The sequence below is a fragment of the Varanus komodoensis genome, unplaced genomic scaffold, assembly GCF_004798865.1.
Source record: "Varanus komodoensis strain SLA01 unplaced genomic scaffold, ASM479886v1 scaffold1, whole genome shotgun sequence".
In the NCBI taxonomy this organism is placed as follows: domain Eukaryota; kingdom Metazoa; phylum Chordata; class Lepidosauria; order Squamata; family Varanidae; genus Varanus; species Varanus komodoensis.
In genome coordinates, this window is record NW_025335268.1 from 77,263,783 (window position 1) to 77,281,784 (window position 18,002).

The window sequence follows — 18,002 nt, forward strand, 5'->3', positions numbered from 1 at the left end:
CATCCAGACTTAGCTATACTCATTGGTTTTCACTTGGACTTAAGCTAGGCATTTCTGAAATAACTTTCATTGATTTCAATGGATTTACTTTAAGTATGACTATATCCAAAATCAACCCATGGAAAACTTTGCCTCATTCTAGGATGATAAATGGTAATGCTGTAATATTGCTGTTACTACTTGAAAAGACTGTCACATTTCTTATTGGCATTCCCTTGCGACTCAGAACTGTGAATATGCAAATATTTTTACGTATTGTTAATTTTGTTCCTCATGCAGGCTTGATAGTTTAAGTCTTAATATCTGTGTGCATCATTGTTGTTTCATCATATTTGGCAGCTTAAGATGAAAAGTAGGGTACTAAGAAAACAAATATTTGTTGCAATCTTAATAGGTGATTAACTGAAGAAGTTGAAGTCTTAGCCAAAACACATGTGGTATTTCTCACAAGAGAGGGATTTCATGGTGATTTTTATTTTATTTCATTTTAGAGATGCATCAGGCTGCTTACTTTTCATTTTTGCGGCTATAAGAATTGTCACACGAACTTGTAAATTGTTTGTGAAATTTGTGAAGATAGATGATAGCTAGATCACCCCAGTGATAGAAAGATCACTGTTGATCTTTTGCAATGGAAATGTTGCAGTAGGGCCGTGGACCAAACAATATCCCGTCAAACATTCCATCACTAAGGGAGTAATCCTGTGTATATTCATAAAGGAAATTATTCTACAACTTCCAGTATCATCCAACCAGAAGAGTTTCCAGAAATATAGCCCACTCTAGATGGGACTTTGACTTCAAAAAAAAAAAAAAAAAAAAAAAAGGGTGTAGCAAACTTTGGTTGGAAAGTCTCAGTTACTAGCTTGGCTACATTTGCTAAAGCTCCCAAATGAGATCTGTTTGATGGCAATGAGGCCTGGAGCTGATATGCAGAAGTTATTTAGATGTCAGAGGAATATGGTCCATTACATGTTATTCCAGAATGGTGGGTGGGGATTTGGTTCTTAAATTTTCTGATGTGAAAAATGAGAGAGATCAAGTGAAACCTCTGCACCTCCACAGAACTCATCACGGAGGGAATCATTCTGGGAGAGTGAATCTGATGAAGGAAAGGCAGTGCAAAAACTGCACTTGGATCAAAGACTCCTGGGTTCAAATCTCCACTGTGCTGTTAAGCTGATTCAACAGTGCCATGTGCTAGCACTATTGATGCTGCATTAGCCAAAACCAGTGCTTATGCAATGTTCCATGAAAGTCACTGGATCTTTTCCCATATTTCATCCTAAACTACTTTCCCCTCAGTTATTGTGAGGACAATTGGACTCAGATAAGATATATTTTCAGATGGAACAAGATAGAAACACAACTTAAATAGACGACTTAAACTTCCTGATGAAAAATGTAATGGTATTCCATGCATTGTTGCTGTTTTTCAGATAGAACCTCTGTACAAAGAGCTGCATGCTTATGTAAGAGCTCATCTGCGTGAGGTCTATGGTTTTCATCTCATTGACCCAAAAGGATGTCTCCCTGCTCATTTACTTGGTATGATCTTGCAACTTGCAGAGCCATGCCTTTAAATGTATTCTACAGTGGTATCTTGGCTCACGAACCCCTCAGTTCATGACCAAAAATTCATCATGAAATTCTGGGGCTGTATGAGTTGGGCTTGGTTTTCCTTTGAAGAGAGATCACTGGATATTTAACTGAATTTTTATAACATGCTTTATGTACAAATCAATGAACAGAACAAGAATGGGAACTTGTGTCCCTCCAGATGTTGTTGGACTAAAGCACCTGTTATCTGTGACGGTTGGCCTGGGACTGATGAGTCCAGCAACATGTGGAGGACCCCATGCTGCCTATCCATGAACTAGAACAGAAGGGAAGGCAAGTAGATACTAAGGGAAGGATCCAGAGGTGCACTGCTCCTAGTGCCATTGATTCTGTGCTTGCAAAAACAAACCCTTGTGTACAGTCAATAGTTCTTGCAACATCAGCACTGATAGTAGCAGCCACACCATAGGATCCTTTCCCCTAACTCTTGCTAGGCTAAAGGTCTGTTAGCTTGTAGGTTAAGGCAACATGTGGGCTTTTTTTTTAGACTACCTTCCCCTACTTTCATCCCAGTCTGAATCAAGCCTCTTGCACCTGCAATTTGCACAGAAGAAAAATGTTCCCATTCCTTTCACTGTGGAAATAATTTATAGTGGAAGAAAAGAATTCTGCAATAGTTTTTTTGAGATTACAATGACTCAATAGAGCTGTTCGCAGTGGAAGACATCAGATATTATTCATTTTATATGTATTTGTAATTATTTTTTTTCTGTTGAAGGTGACATGTGGGGCAGATTTTGGACAAATTTATACCCTCTAATGATTCCCTATCCAAATAAGCCAAACATCGATGTATCTTCTGCAATGGTGCAAAAGGTAGGACATGCGCTTGGGTACAAAATGTCAACAAGATATCCTAAAATACCTTGTTGTAGCTTATTTACATGAATGTTTATTATGCTCTTCAGCCCTGTGTTTGATCTCATGATAATTTTATCAGTATACCACAATTGACTGTTATTTCACATATACTAATAGAGAGCTCAGCTCTCTGCGTGTTGTGCCCATTTGGATATATAAGCCACAACTCACGCAAAAGAGGGAGGTATGCCAAGATTGGCAGATCTGCAAAACAGCCAATTAAAGGCTGAGTGTGTTCAGTGGCCACAGAATGCTGTGTGTGTGTGGGGGGTGGAGGTTGTGGGGGGGAGGGCAGAAAACTGGGTGGGAGGAAGACTGGAATTGAGCATTCGAAAGAGGAGCAGTTCATACTGCAACATTTTGCTGCAAGTCCCACTTTATTTTACCCATCATTTCTTACATTTTTAGGCCACTCAATGACTAGAGCTATCCAGGCACATAACTTGTGGAATTTTCCTCTATGGCTGGGCATGACAGCTCATAATTTTATTTTAAAAGCGGATGGCTAAGCCGATCATATATAGCTGATGTCATCTTATTAATACATTTCTCCTCCATCCTTATTAATGCATTTCTCATTTGCTGCCTGCCTTCTTCTAAGGAGTAATCAATCAGCAGTTTCTGCCCTACAATTCAGTAGAACATTTTACCCATGATCTCATTTCTTTATATTACTGTTTCCTTTTATTCTGCAGACATAGGTTGGATTCTTTGAGGAACTTTTTGGAAAAGTCACGAACATTCCCCGGTTACGTTACATAGGCACAGATGCTCTCTTCCATAAAGCAGCAGCGAGCAGCGGGTGGCCCACAGACTGCCTGTGTCTCCCCATTCTTTCTGTAGCCCCCACCAGCCCGCACTTCTGCTGCCCCAGGGCTGAATTCCATTGCAAAGCATGCTCTCCTGTTACCTGACGCAGAAGGGCACATGTGCCCCAACATCACATCCCCACCCCGTTTCCTTGTTGTACATGCCCCTTCCCTTTACATTTGTTTACACAATGGTAGCAAATATAAGGTGGAAGTGGCAGGGTAGGAAAAAAAATCAATGATTTTAAAATTTAAACCAGATTTTTAAAAATAAAATGCTTTTTGAGGAAGAATTGATCTAAAGATAACTTGTCTTTTTAAGATACCTTATTATAGCCAAAGGGTTATTCATTGTGAAATAAGAATGAACTCTTATTTATGTTGCATGAGGCTGTATATTCATTCAATGTTTAAATCTGTTGGTAAATGAATTCCATTAACTCATTCCCAATGTCATGGTTTTCCAGAGGTTTCTGTAATAGTATTGGCATTTTTTCTGTCTAGAAGATATTATTACAGATGTTTGGTTTTACATTTGTCAAAACTGTGGCTTTGTGTCTGCAGAGAATGCATGTGTCCTCTTCACAGCAAAAATGGTATAAAATACACAGTTGAGAAAAAGACCTTAATCCCATTGTTCCTTTGCAAATCTGTGTACATGGAATCAACACCTCACCTCTTAAGTGCTAGGTTTCAAAAAATTCTATGAATAGAAGAAGATTGTTGGGAGTGGAAGAAATCTGCATAAGAAGCTAAGTGTGAGGAGGGAGGAGCAAGCAGTAAAAATGAAAAAGAATCCTTTCGAACCTAATATTCCACAAGTCTTTGGATCTTTATGGGTATAGCCTGAGGTATCATATTCATCTCTCCCTGGAAGAGAAACCTATAATGGCAGCAGGCTGTAAAAGAGACCCAGTTTGAGAATATTTTAATGGCGTTCCACTGCCTTTGGGTAAGGCAGGAATGTGTGCAAATTATGTCAAAAACCATTACTGACTGGTGATTTAGACAAGGGCCAGCAGCTGCTTCAACAACCCCACCATCTTCTCCTTCAGTGCTGTCATGCCCCTTCTGGAAGAATCTTCCAACAAGCTAGAGTGCCAGGGAAGGATGATGGAGAATTGGGGGAGCTTGGCCTTCAGCCAGAGGACCAGGTTAAGCTTTGCTTAACCGCAGTTGCCCACAGTCTGAAAAAGTTAAATGGAAATGAATTCACAATTGAAATGGTACGCTGTTCTGAGTCACTTGTTGAAATCTCATTTGTTTCCACCTGAAGAATTAATCATCCCTTTGTCCAATGTATCCACGCTGTAGACACTGCCCAGCTGTTAATCACTTCTATTATAATAATTCTTCAGCTTTATTAGTAGCTATTGTTTGTAATGTCTTATTATGCCTACTTTATAAATTAAACTTTATCATAGGTACATTCAGCATATACAGTATATACAGCTGAATGTACCTGTGATAAAGTACATTATTTGATTTATCTATCAATTTGAAATATTTATAATAATAGTAATATTATGTAGTAATAATCGTAGTAATATTATGTAGTAATAGTAGTAGTAATATTATGTAGTAATATTATGATTACTACTATTACTAACAAAATATATGGTACAGTCAACTCTGACAGTCCAGTTGTTTAAAAAATGCCCATTAATACTGAATTCCTGTCTTTCAGAACTGGAATGTAACTATGATATTTAAGGCTGCTGAGCAATTTTTTTCTTCAGTTGGACTCTTTAACATGACTGCGGACTTTTGGACCAAATCTATGCTTGAGGAACCTAATGATGGCAGAAAAGTGGTTTGTCACCCAACTGCTTGGGATATGGGGAAAAAAGACTACAGGTACTGAAAACACTAAGGCTGATTTTTTTTTTAAATTTCCATGTAATATTTGCATAGGCTAAATGAAACAGAAAACAAACATTGGTACAAAAGGCAATTGGTATTCGTAACATAAGTATTGTTCAAATAAAGGGCAAGGGGAAATAGACAAAGTGTGGTAATTTTAAGGACAACTGGTTTAAATTGGTTTATAGAATCTTGTGGTTAATTTTATAGTGCCTGAAATACATCTGCATTTTATTTATTTATTTATTTATTTATTTATTGAACTTCTATGCTGTCCCATTTGCCGAAGCCTCGGGGCGGCTCACAAACATAAATAAATAACATCCTATAAAACAATATAAATTAAGTCGCCCTGGCCAAAGAATAAAATAAATAAATAATATTAACAATTAAAATAATGTTTGAATAAAAAGGTCTTCGCCTGGCGCCAAAAAACAAATAACAACGCTGCCAGGCAGACCTCTCTGGGGAGCGCATTCCATAGATTGGACACCACCACTGAGAAAGCCCTCCTCCGAGTACTTACCCTCCTAATTTCCTTCATGGAGGGTTCCCGGAGAAGGGCCTCTCCCACTGATCTCAAGGGGCGGGTGGGCATATATGGACGTAAGCGCTCCTTCAGGTAACCAGGACCCAAGCCGTTAAGGGCTTTATAGGTCATCACCAACACCTTGAATTGGGTCCAGACTTCAATGGGAAGCCAGTGAAGCTGATGGAGAACTGGAGTCATGTGAACATAACGCCCAGTCCCCGTCAGCAGCCTGGCAGCTCTATTTTGAACCAATTGAAGTATCTGGACCGTCTTCAAGGGCAGCCCCATGTAGAGCGCGTTACAGAAGTCAAGTCGGGAAGTCACCAATGCGTGTGTCACTTTCGCCAGGCAGTCGTTCTCCAGGTAGGGGCGCAGCTGATGGATCAGCCGAAGCTGAAAGGAAGCGCTCCTCGCCACCGCTGTCACCTGAGCTTCCAGTGAAAGCTCTGGGTCGAGGAGCACTCCCAAGCTGCGGACCTTGTCCCTAAGAGGGAGTGCAACACCATTCAGGACTAGGTTCAATTCACCTTCCCTGAAGCCCGATCCGCCATTTTGAGATTAATTGAATGCCATTTGGGGTTTTTCCTCCTACTGTTCTTTAAACTGGAAGATGCTTCCATGCTGTGAAGGTGTACAATGAAAAAGAAGCTGAAATAAATTCAAAATAAAATCAAATTATAAAAGAGTAGATGATTTAAATGGATACTTGGGTCTTCTGGATAGCCATGATCAAAGCAAGTTTGCCATACTCTGCTTAAAATGCGTTTCTGTGTAGGATCAAGATGTGCACAAAAGTGAACATGGATGACTTCCTAACAGCACACCATGAGATGGGCCATATTGAATATGATATGGCCTATTCCGACCTTCCTATCTTGCTAAGAGGTGGTGCCAACGAAGGGTTCCATGAAGCTGTGGGAGAGATCATGTCACTTTCTGCAGCCACTCCAAAGCACCTGAAAAGCCTTGGCCTTCTGGAGCCTAACTTTCAAGAAGACAATGGTCAGTTGCTATCCTACATTAATGCTGGAAATTCTCCACAATTTCTCTGCAATTGTGGAGGTGCAAGGTATTCAGGGTAGAAATTGTGATTCTAGAATATTGAGTGAAAAATTGTAACAAAAGATTTCCAAGAGAAAGTGTATGATTGCAAATCTTTTCTAATACAGGTTAGTCAGACTCATGCATAGTTTAGACTTTAGTAAATGATTAATGTCACCATCTTTTTGTCATCTTTTATCTTTTCCTTTGTTCTCTTTTAAGTATAGATGAAGGATTTGTCTTGTTCATCAATCATAGAAACAATGGTCCTTACTTTGTAGGTTTCCAATAGTAACAAAAGTTAATCTTCTTCTTTTCCAGAAACGGATATCAACTTCCTTCTCAAACAGGCCCTCACCATTGTTGGAACAATGCCTTTCACGTACATGCTGGAGAAGTGGCGGTGGATGATGTTTTCCGGGGAAATCCCAAAGGAGCAATGGATGCAGAAATGGTGGCAGATGAAGTACGTGTCTTTTAAATGGTTCTTTTGCAAGCATGGTCCGTGATTTTATTTATTTTTTATATCTGAATTACTGCCAGAATCAGTGATGGTATGGAAGAGTGTCAAAATGCTTCTAAGTACTCACTAGCTTTTTCTCATTCATACTTCATGGCTATTTGCCAAAAGATGCTCTTTAATACTGCAATGAGTCATGCTGCCCTGTGTTTCAGATAGGGCTATTGTGAGAATTTGAATGTATTCAATGGAGGAGAGCCAACTGAGCAGGCTGTTCACAACTCTGCAAGTGCACAGCATCATTTCTGTTCTTCCCTTTTGGCACCTTTCCCAAGGACCACCCCTCCTGCCTTACCCTGGGGAAAGAGGTGGTGAGAAAGGAGAGTGCTCCTAAAGATGCATGGAGTGTCTTTTTCTGCTGGGGAATGGGACATGACCACAACTGTCAGAATTCCCCACAGAAGGGGCAGGAGGAGTCTGCATGCATAATTTCCCATGGAGAAGATGGATCTTGGCAGGATATGACCAGGATTCCCTTTCATAGAAAAAGTGCTGTGTAGGTTTATAGCCTTGGGGAACAGGGGGATAAAGCTTTATGGGAAGGGGCTTGAAAAGTTTCCAAACACAACATTTGAACAGCCCCTTGAGGTTGATTTGATTACAACGTTCCAAGGGACCTGGAGAAGTTTCAAAAGAGCATAAGAGCATCCATGCCAGATCAGACTGAAGCCTATGGAGGGCAGCGTTCTATTGTTCACACTGTGGGCAACTACAGGAGACCTCTAAGTAGCACGTGTGCAATGATGCGATGCACATCCAAACACATGCTGCCCAGCATTGACGTACATTGCCATACTGTGTCTAAGAACTGAGATAGCACATAGCTATCTGGGTGAATAGCTCCAGTCTTCTTTAAAGCCACCCAGCTTGGTGGCCCTCACTCCATTTTGCAGCAGATTCCATACTTCGATTATATGTTGTGTGAAGAAATACTTCTGTCCTGAAGCTCCCGCCAATCAGCTTCATAGGATGACCCCCATTCTTTCATTATGAGAGCAGGAAAAAATGCCAATCCATTTTCTCCAAATCATGCAGATTTTTCTACAATTTTATCATGTCACCCTTCACTCAACTTTTTCCTAAGCTGAACTTTTGAGGCAAGCAGGAAGGTAACCGCCCATCCTTAGTTCAGGCCACATGTGACTGCTCCTCAATGGTGCTTGCACTAATTTTCAAGATCTACTCCTTGGTTCAGATGCAATCTTTGTCATACTTAGGGAAGTCCCATCGAAATCAATGGAGCTAGAGTTATTTGTGACCAAATGAAGCCCCATTCATTTCAATGGGACTTTTCTATGTAACCCAAAGCATACTTCCTCATATAAAATGACCAGATGGGCCTACACACTAGGCACGCATGCTAAAGATATATTTTCTATGTAAAAGTGACTTCCCGTTTGGATAATCACAAAAAATGTTTGAATAATACACTGTTTTTAATTGAGAGTGTGCCTTTAAACCTAGCTTCCTTCTCAAAGGCTAATGGAAACTCTTGGTCTTCCTTTTCTCTGCAGGAGAGATATAGTTGGTGTTGTGGAACCATTGCCCCATGATGAGACATACTGTGATCCTGCAGCTCTTTTCCATGTAGCAAATGACTACTCATTCATAAGGTGTGTCAGGTGGACACCACCATTACATCACTCTTAGCCAACAATCTTTCTTGTTAAAAGGATTTTTGTTACCTTTGCATAGTCATTCTATTGGCATACAAGTGGTCCCAAAGTTTGCAGACTGTCACACTGATTACCCCATCAGAAAAGCATAAAACCCACAAAGACAACACTGTTTTCAGTTTCATTTGCTTGCTTCCAAGCAGTGTGTTTCCACAGATAATCCATCTGTCATTAGACACCTGCCCACTCCATTCCTTCAATTCAATTTGTCGATTGTTTGCTTCAGTTAGAAGCCCCAAGTGTTTGCATGCCGGAGTGATTCCGTTGTGGCCATGATGCATGACCTTGATTCATTTTTGTCTTGAGGCTGCCTTTGTTTGTGAGTCAGCATTATAGAATGTGTTGGACCATCCCAGTCCATTGAGTGGTGAGGTGTCAGGGGTTCCGGTCAGTGGGTTTCCTGCAAATGAGATCACGGAAGATTGTGCTATTTGCACAGATTTACAATATTCTGTCTGAACATAAAGGAGGTTCACAGCGTTAGCACACCAACACAGACTGCTTCCTCTTCATGTTTCTAGGGGAACTGCCAGCACCATGGTTTTCCTGCAGAGAACAGTTCACCTCTCTGGGCCTCTACCAGCCCTACTCAAAGGAAACTGCAAGCCAGTTCTTTTGTTCCCTGCTTACCAACAGTTCTGACTCTCCCTGTTAAGTGGGTGGCTGAGGGATAAGGATAAGCCATGTCCATCTACATCTTCTTGGGGCCCGTTAGAAGTCAGAAGGGGCCTCCTGGGCAATCTAGTCTGACCCCTGGCTCCAGGTGACTCTACTCATCACATGCCTGCCATGTGCATGTCCAGCCTATCCTTGAACTCCCTCACCGATGGGGCTTCAACCACCTCCCATGGAAACCCATTCCATACCCTTAGGGTCCTGTCAGGAAGTTCTTCCTGGCATCTAACTTGAACCTTGGTTCCTTGAGCTTTTATCCACATCCTGTCCTCCTCTGCATGGAAAAACAGGTCTCTACCCACCTCCATGTGACACCCCCTTGCATACCTATATGCTGCCAACAGATCCCCTTGGAGTTTCCTCTTCTCCAGGCTGAAAAGACCCAGATCCCTCAGTCTCTCCTCATATGGCTTACCCTGCAAACCAGCCACCATTGTTGTGGCTCTTCATTGCACCAATTCCAACCTGGATATATCTCTTGATCTAGAAGCCACGCTTCTGGCTATGCATCCTAGGGTGGCATTCGCTCTGCTGACTCATGTTTAGTCTGCAGTCAACCAGCATCCTGAGGTTAAGCACAGATTTAAGCACAGAATTCTGACAGGAAACACGTTAAACAATAAAATGACACTGATTGCTTTGGCAGAGAGAAAGGATTGGTTTGCCATGAAGGAGTGAAAGAATGATACGTGGTTTGGTGCTACAAATAAAAACCTAAAAAAAATTAAAAAGTTATTTTACATAAATGCTGTTGACCTGCTAAAATGTTGAAATCTCAGTCTCTGTATTCTTATGTTATTTAAGATATTTTTGGATCAAGCAGTCCACATTTTTGAGATACAATATAATGCTCATTAATAAAAGAGGCAATAGACTGGCTAAAAGCTGGTGATCTTCAGAAAGCCTGACAAAGTGGTCAGATCAAGACCAGGCAATTACAACAATCCATTAATACAGTAGAATCATTTCCATTCAGGACACTTTATACTGAATCTGGTCTATCCAATTCAACCATTTGAATGACTTACAGCAACATTCTGTGCCAGGAATAAAAAGACAATAAAGCAGATGGATAAGATTAATATGCTAATGTTGGTTCTATGGTACGATTATTTGTTTTCCCTTTGCTAAACCCTAGGGGTTTCTCAGTATTGTAACAAGTGAAGTAGATTTATGCTCCTCCACCCTTTCTCTCCCCTGTCTCTAGATATTACACAAGGACCATATTCCAATTCCAGTTTCAAGAGGCACTTTGCGAAGCTGCTGGACACAAAGGCGCACTTTTCAAATGTGACATTTCTAATTCCAAAGAAGCTGGTCTCAAGTTGCGGTAATGAAATATTGTTTGACCCTCCAATACAATCTGATTTGCTACAGTAAAATTCATCTTGGCATAGTCACCTGCGCAGGTGAATGTGCCATCTGCTTTCATTCAAAGCTTGGCCTCCATCTCTTTGTGTGAAGTGAAGTCAGAAGAGTTCAACCTTCATTAGAGAAGTGGCAGGAGAGAAGGCACCAGCACATCTTCCTCATCTACCACTTTCCCCTCTAATCTCTCCAAGCAGCTCCCCAAGCTCCAAACATTTGCTTCTATTGTGAACACAGGTCTGGGCTATGGGAAATCAGGGCTCAGGGAAAAGCAGCTGCAAACCTCCCTTGCGGACCTCCAGGTCTCTCAGCCTCTCAGGAACACTGGCAGTCTTCTTTTAATTCCTCTCTCTAGAAAGGGGGTGTTCAATCACAGGCTAACAACCCAACTCTGGTCTATCTGGGAGCCCGGACAGTGCTCTGGCTTTCCTTAGAAGATCACATCCTCTCCCCTTTCTCTTGATTACGGTCAAAGGGTTCTTCCTGCTCCTTCTCCTTGAGGCCCCCTGCCTGGCAGTAAGAGTCTTCAGCCAAAATGAGCTTGCATCTCAGCCCTGCCCCTTTGGAATCAGCCCCATCCACCACTGGATTGCTTCAAAGAATTGTGCAATAGTAGAGTTGGAGGGGGCCAAGAAGGCCATTGGGTCCAACCCCCTGCTGCTGCAGGACACCTCCCTGCACCACCCTTCAAGAGCTTTTCCAAGATAGAATTTGGCACTCAGACTGTAGGCATCTGACACCCCTGTACTAAGGCCACACAAAGTCAACAGATTTAAACAACTCCATGTTTAAATAAAATAACTGGATTTACTTTTCCTATCCAGCCAAACATCTCAACAAACTGTCACCTAGTGGTCTGTGTACTCTTACAAATGTAAGATGCTTGCAAAGGGTTGCCTTTGAAGTTGGTCTGTTTGGTTTGTGCTTAATTGGCTGCCTGTTTCTTTTATGCACAGGAACATGCTTGCTTTAGGGAGGTCAGAGCCTTGGACCAAAGCTTTAGAAATAATGACAGGAGAGAAGAAGATGAATGCAACACCATTGCTCCACTACTTCGAGCCCTTGCGTTTGTGGCTTGTACAGAACAACAAGGCCAACAACAGAACCGCTGGTTGGGATACAACCTGGTCTCCATGTAAGTACTCATTATGTTGTATGATTTGACGTATGACCAGAACTAGTTCTTGTCTGGACTGTTTGTTCCATTGATACTATTGGTAGAGTCAACCTTCTGCAACCTATTGCTATGGTAGTAGTCACTCTGATTTCAGCTGCTGGAACTGATCGTTGTGCCCCTGTCAGTGGTTGACCTAAATGGAAATAATATAAACACCATGATGAGCCATCAGTTTTTTTCCTCCCATTTGCCCTTTCTCCTGCTTTTTTGCAAACATGTGTACTTGCACACTTGAATAAGATCAAGCCCATGCTACTACTACTATTATTATTATTATGTATTATGGCTATCTATTACGTCCCATATCAGAAGCGTTATGTCTCTGTATAGGGAGTGTGAGCTGCTTGATGTTGGATTTGTGTTCTATTTGTGGGTTTCCCTGTGGCATCTAGTTGGCCTTTGGTCTGATCCACCGTGGCTATTCTTATGTTCCCAGACGGTCATTGTTGGAGGAGGAAAGGTAGGCGAGTGACATATCACAACTTAGGCGTCCATCACTAGACTCAAACACACAGCTACAACATCAGCTGTCACAGTGCATGTGGGTTGGACACAGGCTACTAAATGCAGGCCGCTTTCTTGGGATTGGTCATGCAGCATGTTATGGAATTGAGTTTGAAATTTTGTGTTAAGATTGGTTTTTATTTTTGCCTCTCATCTAGACCGTAAGGATGCAGTCAAAGTCAGGATCAGCCTGAAACAAGCCCTGGGAGAAAATTCAGTGAGTAGACTGACACAAGAGAACCCTACTTTGTTTTCTAAAACAACATGAAACTACATAACTGTGCATAGTAGCTTTGAAGTAATTCCCACTACATTCGGGGTTATCTCTTAGGAAGTGGGTATAGGATTGGCCCCCGAACCATAATCAAGTTCTTTTTCAAAATAAATATCTATGTATGTTATCAGATTTCAAACTGCAGCTGCAACATACATAAGACTGTGTCAGTTACACTTGCTACCTATCGCTCCATCTGTTTCTATGTATATCTAGAAGAATGTGCTAATAACATGCCACTGAGGAGGCAGACAGGAAAACAAATCCTGATGCTTGCCCAGATGTGAAGCCAGCCCAGCATTCCAGGCTACTTAGGGCCAAGCAGACATTACCTATGTGGACTGCGGACCTTGATGCGGCACAGGATTTTTTTTTCACCCTCTCCTCCCCATTATGAGTCCAAGATTGCACCTGCAGTCTGGGAACAAAGCAGACCTTACTTTATGTCTGACTAACAGCTGTAAAAATTTCATTTTTACATTAGAATAGGGATCTGCAAAGCTGAGTCTTGCCAAAGTTTTCTGAATTCCATCTTAAAGTATGTTCCAGCTTTCAGATTATGAGCTTTTCATGCATTTTTTCCAAATGTACACATTGTGTTCATCTTTGACATAGACACATTCTCTTCTCATTGATTAATCTGTATTTGCATGTATTTCGCCAAAATATGCAGATTGATGTGCACTTTCAATTGTGCGCATGCTATCCAATACCTTTTTTGGTCTGCAAATCATATTGCAAGCTCTAAAATATATTGACTCCAACTGCAGATCATGCTCAAGTGTACATTTGGTTTAGAAGGTGCAAACTGCATAAATTCCATTAAAAATGAATTTCTTATACATGCTTACTTTAGAGTACACACAGGACAATTCATATCTTAAAAGCCCCTCTGTTCCTCTGTCATATGCTGGGGTCCTGTTCCAGATCCAGGGTTCATGACTAGAGTGGATTAAAAAGGGGGCAGTGGGGAGATATTGCTGCTGGACCCACATTTAAAAGAAGGCCTGTTTGGGTCCTTGTGTGCCAAAGAGCGAAACATTCATGCAGGCATGGACAATTCACAGGGTGCATGTGACCCCCAAGGCTATTTAGTCCCCTGCTCTTGCACTTCTGCTTCTGCCACATGTGCAGCAATAGTGGGGAGAACCCCATGGCAATTTTGCTAGGGATCAAGGTGAGTGGAAAGTGTGCACCTTCTCTGCAAGCAGATTCTGCTCCTGGAAGTCTCCGCGGAGTCCAGTTCAGCTTGCAAATAGAGCACATGTTTCCTATAAACCATGCTTCATTGGAAAATTGCCATGGCAGTTCAGCACTGGTGGCAGTTCTGCTCTGGCATGGGCGGCGTCAGTGGAGGGAACAATTTGTGACTGACCTCTGTAAATTGCCCACCCCTGCATAAGAGCAATAGGTCGCTATTTTGCAATATAAATTGCAGACATTAGGCGTGGAACAAGAACTGGACTTAGTCCATTCTGGGGAGATCCTGATCCAGGCTGGGGCAGCTACACTTACTTCGAAGTGAAAACAAAAGACATAGCTGCTAGCTGCATTTTAACAGAATCTTGCCTTTGGCCCTGAGAGGTTTCTCAATGAAGGCACAAATCAAGGGAGGACAATTTAGAAGGGGCATCAAACTGTTAGCTTAAGAGCAGTGTGAATTATTTAGACACCATCCAAGTAGCAAACAAGTATTAACTCATAATGGCTTCATTCTGAAGAAAGAAACTTGGAAGTGGAGTGAGGGGTGAGAAGCAGACAGAAAGCAGTAAGCAAGTGTCAAAAACCATGCGCAGAAATGAGTGAGTAGTGCCAGCTAGTGGAGAGCGCGATTCTTGTCTCACCTCTTATCCCTCTTTCCAGTATTGCACAAGGCCAACAGGCCCATTCTGCTTCAAATTTATAGACCTGTCAACAAACAAAGGTGCAGTTCCAACAACTTACCTGCATAATTCATCTCCGTTTCCGCTCCCCAGAACAAACAGAGACTGTGTTAGTTTAACTACATGCTAAGGCTCTGAACTGTGACAGGCAGGCTGGGGAAGGGCTCTGAAGAGCTGGCAGGGTAAGTGGTGTCTCCTTGGATAGTGATGCAGGCTAGATCTGTTTACAATAGCAGAGGAAAAACTTGCTGAGTCAGCTTCCAGGATTGTACCTGAAATCAATCGTGTGCTCAAAGGGAGCCTTGTGGCTAATGATCCAGGATAAAAATCTAACAAAGTTATGGGAAATCAAAGTATGCCTAGCTCTTAACTGATGAGGTGCATATGATTACTTATACAGTCTGCTTTGAAAGTGCCTCTAGGCAACTGTGTCTGAGAATGCAGCCTTCAGTCTGACTGTCCTTTTGAATTCACAGTACACATGGGGCGAAGATGACATGTTTTTATTCAAGGCCACCATCGCCTATGCCATGAGGAAGTACATGTCAGAGACCTATAATAAAACAGTGCCATTTCAGTAAGCACTTCCCTTCTTTACCTTTGCTGCAGTGTGTCGCTATACAGAACTTGAGAGCGCCGTTATCATTGCATTGCATTTCTGTTCTGCCTTTCTTCCTCTTGGAAGGATCCCGAGTGGCTTACCAGGTTCTCCCCTCCTCTCCTCCACTTTATCCTCATAACAACAACCCTGTGAAGTAGGCCTGGTTGAGAGTCTGACCCAAAGCCACCCATTGAGCTCCATAGTGAAGAGAGGGCTAGAACCTCAGTCTTCCAAGTCCCAGCCCAACACTCTAGCTACTACACCCCACTGGCTCTTTGAAGCATTTTAGCAGGGTGTTTATGGGGGGTTTTTTTAACAGTGTGATCACATCCCATTTTTAAAATAAGAAGCCACACATCTCTGTCCCCCCACAGGATAATAATTTAACAAAGGGGAAGTCCATGTAGGCGGATACCCCTCCTCCACCGTTCCATCCCCTAAGAGCTAAGACAGCCTGGTCTGCTACGTTTGAACTGTTGTTCTCTATTAACTTCTTGGTGCTCGTGGGCCAGTGCAGGGGGAAAGAAGTGCGGCAGCACATGTGCCTTGCATGCAAAGCCCCCACCAGGGTCAATCACGGGCATCTCCAAGTAGGGAATTCCAGGGGTTGGGTTCAGACAGCATGATAAGGCACACTCAAAGACCGAGGATGAGTCAAAAGTGAACGACCCATGATTAGTTGTTCAGTTGTGAATTGTGGGTTATTTCCCATGGGTGGGCTGTTGTTTTTTAATATAGTTTGGCTGGGTTAGAAAAAAGGATGATAATTGAGTGGTTGCCCTTAAACAAGCAATTCAGGGCACGGCACTCAGTAAATAACTCCACACAGGTTTAACTCATTGCCACATATTGCAATAACAATATGAACCCAGCCTTGAGTTTCTCAACGAACCAGCCCCTGTATCTTTGACGCTACAGAAAGAACTGGGTTTGGGCAGCTAGCTTATTGAACATCTTTGCCAAGGCATACTCTGTATGTGAAGCAACGCATTAGTCAGTGTGTACAATGCATGTATTCTATGGAGATCTTGATAGCTTATGTGGAAATAATGTTCTGATTATATTATGACTTCTACTAAAGACATTTTCCCCCCCACCAGGACAAACGATGTCTATGTAAATAATGTGACACAAAGGATCTCTTTCTATTTGACAGTCAGCATGCCTAATAATGTATCAGATTTGGTTCCTAGAAAAGATGTGGAAGCTGCAATCACGTAAGTTCTTTTTTCCTATTGCAAGCAAATAGTATGCGAGCAAGATGATCTGTGTGAGAGTGAAGAAGCTGGCATATTAATGATATGCAGCAGGAGGTGACCTGCCATTTATGCCTTGCTTACAGGCAATAACTTACCATGGGATAATCAAACATGTGCTTAGATTTCTCAGATTGAAATCAAGAGTATTTGGTAACTGGTTGCAAAATGCTTAGAATTGCATACAAATAAAAATTTCTTTCCATGAAGCACACACCATGGTGTATTTGTTGATTGTTTAACCACTTCAGGCAGCATGATAATGACTCATAACATTATAGTAAGCAGAATTCTTGCAAAGCCTGTTTTTATTGTGAGATTGTCTTGCTATTAGAAGAAAACATTGTCGGATATTACCTATCTTGGACAAAGAATTCTAAGACCCATCCGTGATTCTGTTCAGTGGTAATGGAAAACTGGCTTGTATTGACTATAAACTTTTGTTCCGCAGAAATTCGGCTGTCAGCTTCATAAGCTCATTCTTACGGCAGCAGGCTTAGCATCTAGGGCTTTCCTCTGAGGTGGCTCCATGGGCAGCAACAAGAGGAAGGGCTTTCTTTGGAGTCTCCCCTCTCCATCTATAGAATGACCTCCCCACTGTGACCTGCCTGCGTCTACTCTTGTCATGTTTTCAGCACCAGCTTCAGATGGCCCTTTCTGCCAAGGTTTAAGAATACACTGGAATATTCCAGGGCTTGAGTGAATTATCAGCTGCAGATGTTCTGTATAAGTGCATTTGCTGTTTAAGCCGCTCTTAATTTTGTTTAAAATGTTTGTGTTTGATCAAAATGGGTAGTATAGCAATGAAATCATCTGCTGCTTGTCATGTGTCTGCACATTCAAAAATAGCAGTAAACTACTATTAGCACAAGCTGTAGTCCCGAGACCAGTTTCCAGCTGTGATTTCTACAATCCTTTGTCCACAACTAACTATGGTTTTGTGAGTATACACTTATTCAGATATAAATTGGAACCATGATTTAGTGAACAAATCATGGATCATTCCATCTAAATCCAACCTATAAATCAGAAGATAGAGCTAAACAGATAATTCTGATAAGAAATATGAAAATCATTTAGAGATAATACATGAATAATAAAAACTTGGGATCCATGTCACTTTATACTGCATATGCAAAGTGTGATGCCAGGGTTTATCTTATGGCAAATGCAAGGATCAGGAAACCAATGCAGTAGTTGCACATTCCATTTATTCATGATAAAATGAGCACCAGGTAATTCATGCAACAAAATTATAGTGCTTCTCTGTTTAGTCTCCCTTATATCATAATCTGTATATCTACTCAGAAGTCCTACTGAGTTCAACAGGATGAACTTCCAG

At 41.7% G+C, this 18,002-nt stretch overlaps 1 protein-coding gene across 1 annotated transcript in view; it reads left to right on the forward strand.

Annotated features, from left to right (window-relative positions):
* The window catches only part of ACE2 (angiotensin converting enzyme 2), a 30,269-nt gene extending 13,583 nt beyond the window's left edge, over positions 1-16,686 (forward strand). Inside the window, exons 6-16 of the mRNA XM_044449498.1 lie at positions 1,440-1,548; positions 2,339-2,436; positions 4,978-5,147; positions 6,461-6,687; positions 7,048-7,192; positions 8,761-8,859; positions 10,805-10,927; positions 11,922-12,100; positions 12,805-12,863; positions 15,280-15,380; positions 16,505-16,686. Coding sequence (XP_044305433.1) covers positions 1,440-1,548; positions 2,339-2,436; positions 4,978-5,147; positions 6,461-6,687; positions 7,048-7,192; positions 8,761-8,859; positions 10,805-10,927; positions 11,922-12,100; positions 12,805-12,863; positions 15,280-15,380; positions 16,505-16,625 — 1,431 coding nt within the window. The 3' untranslated portion in view covers positions 16,626-16,686. The remainder of the gene's footprint in view (positions 1-1,439; positions 1,549-2,338; positions 2,437-4,977; positions 5,148-6,460; positions 6,688-7,047; positions 7,193-8,760; positions 8,860-10,804; positions 10,928-11,921; positions 12,101-12,804; positions 12,864-15,279; positions 15,381-16,504) is intronic.
* Positions 16,687-18,002: the final 1,316 nt, after the last annotated feature.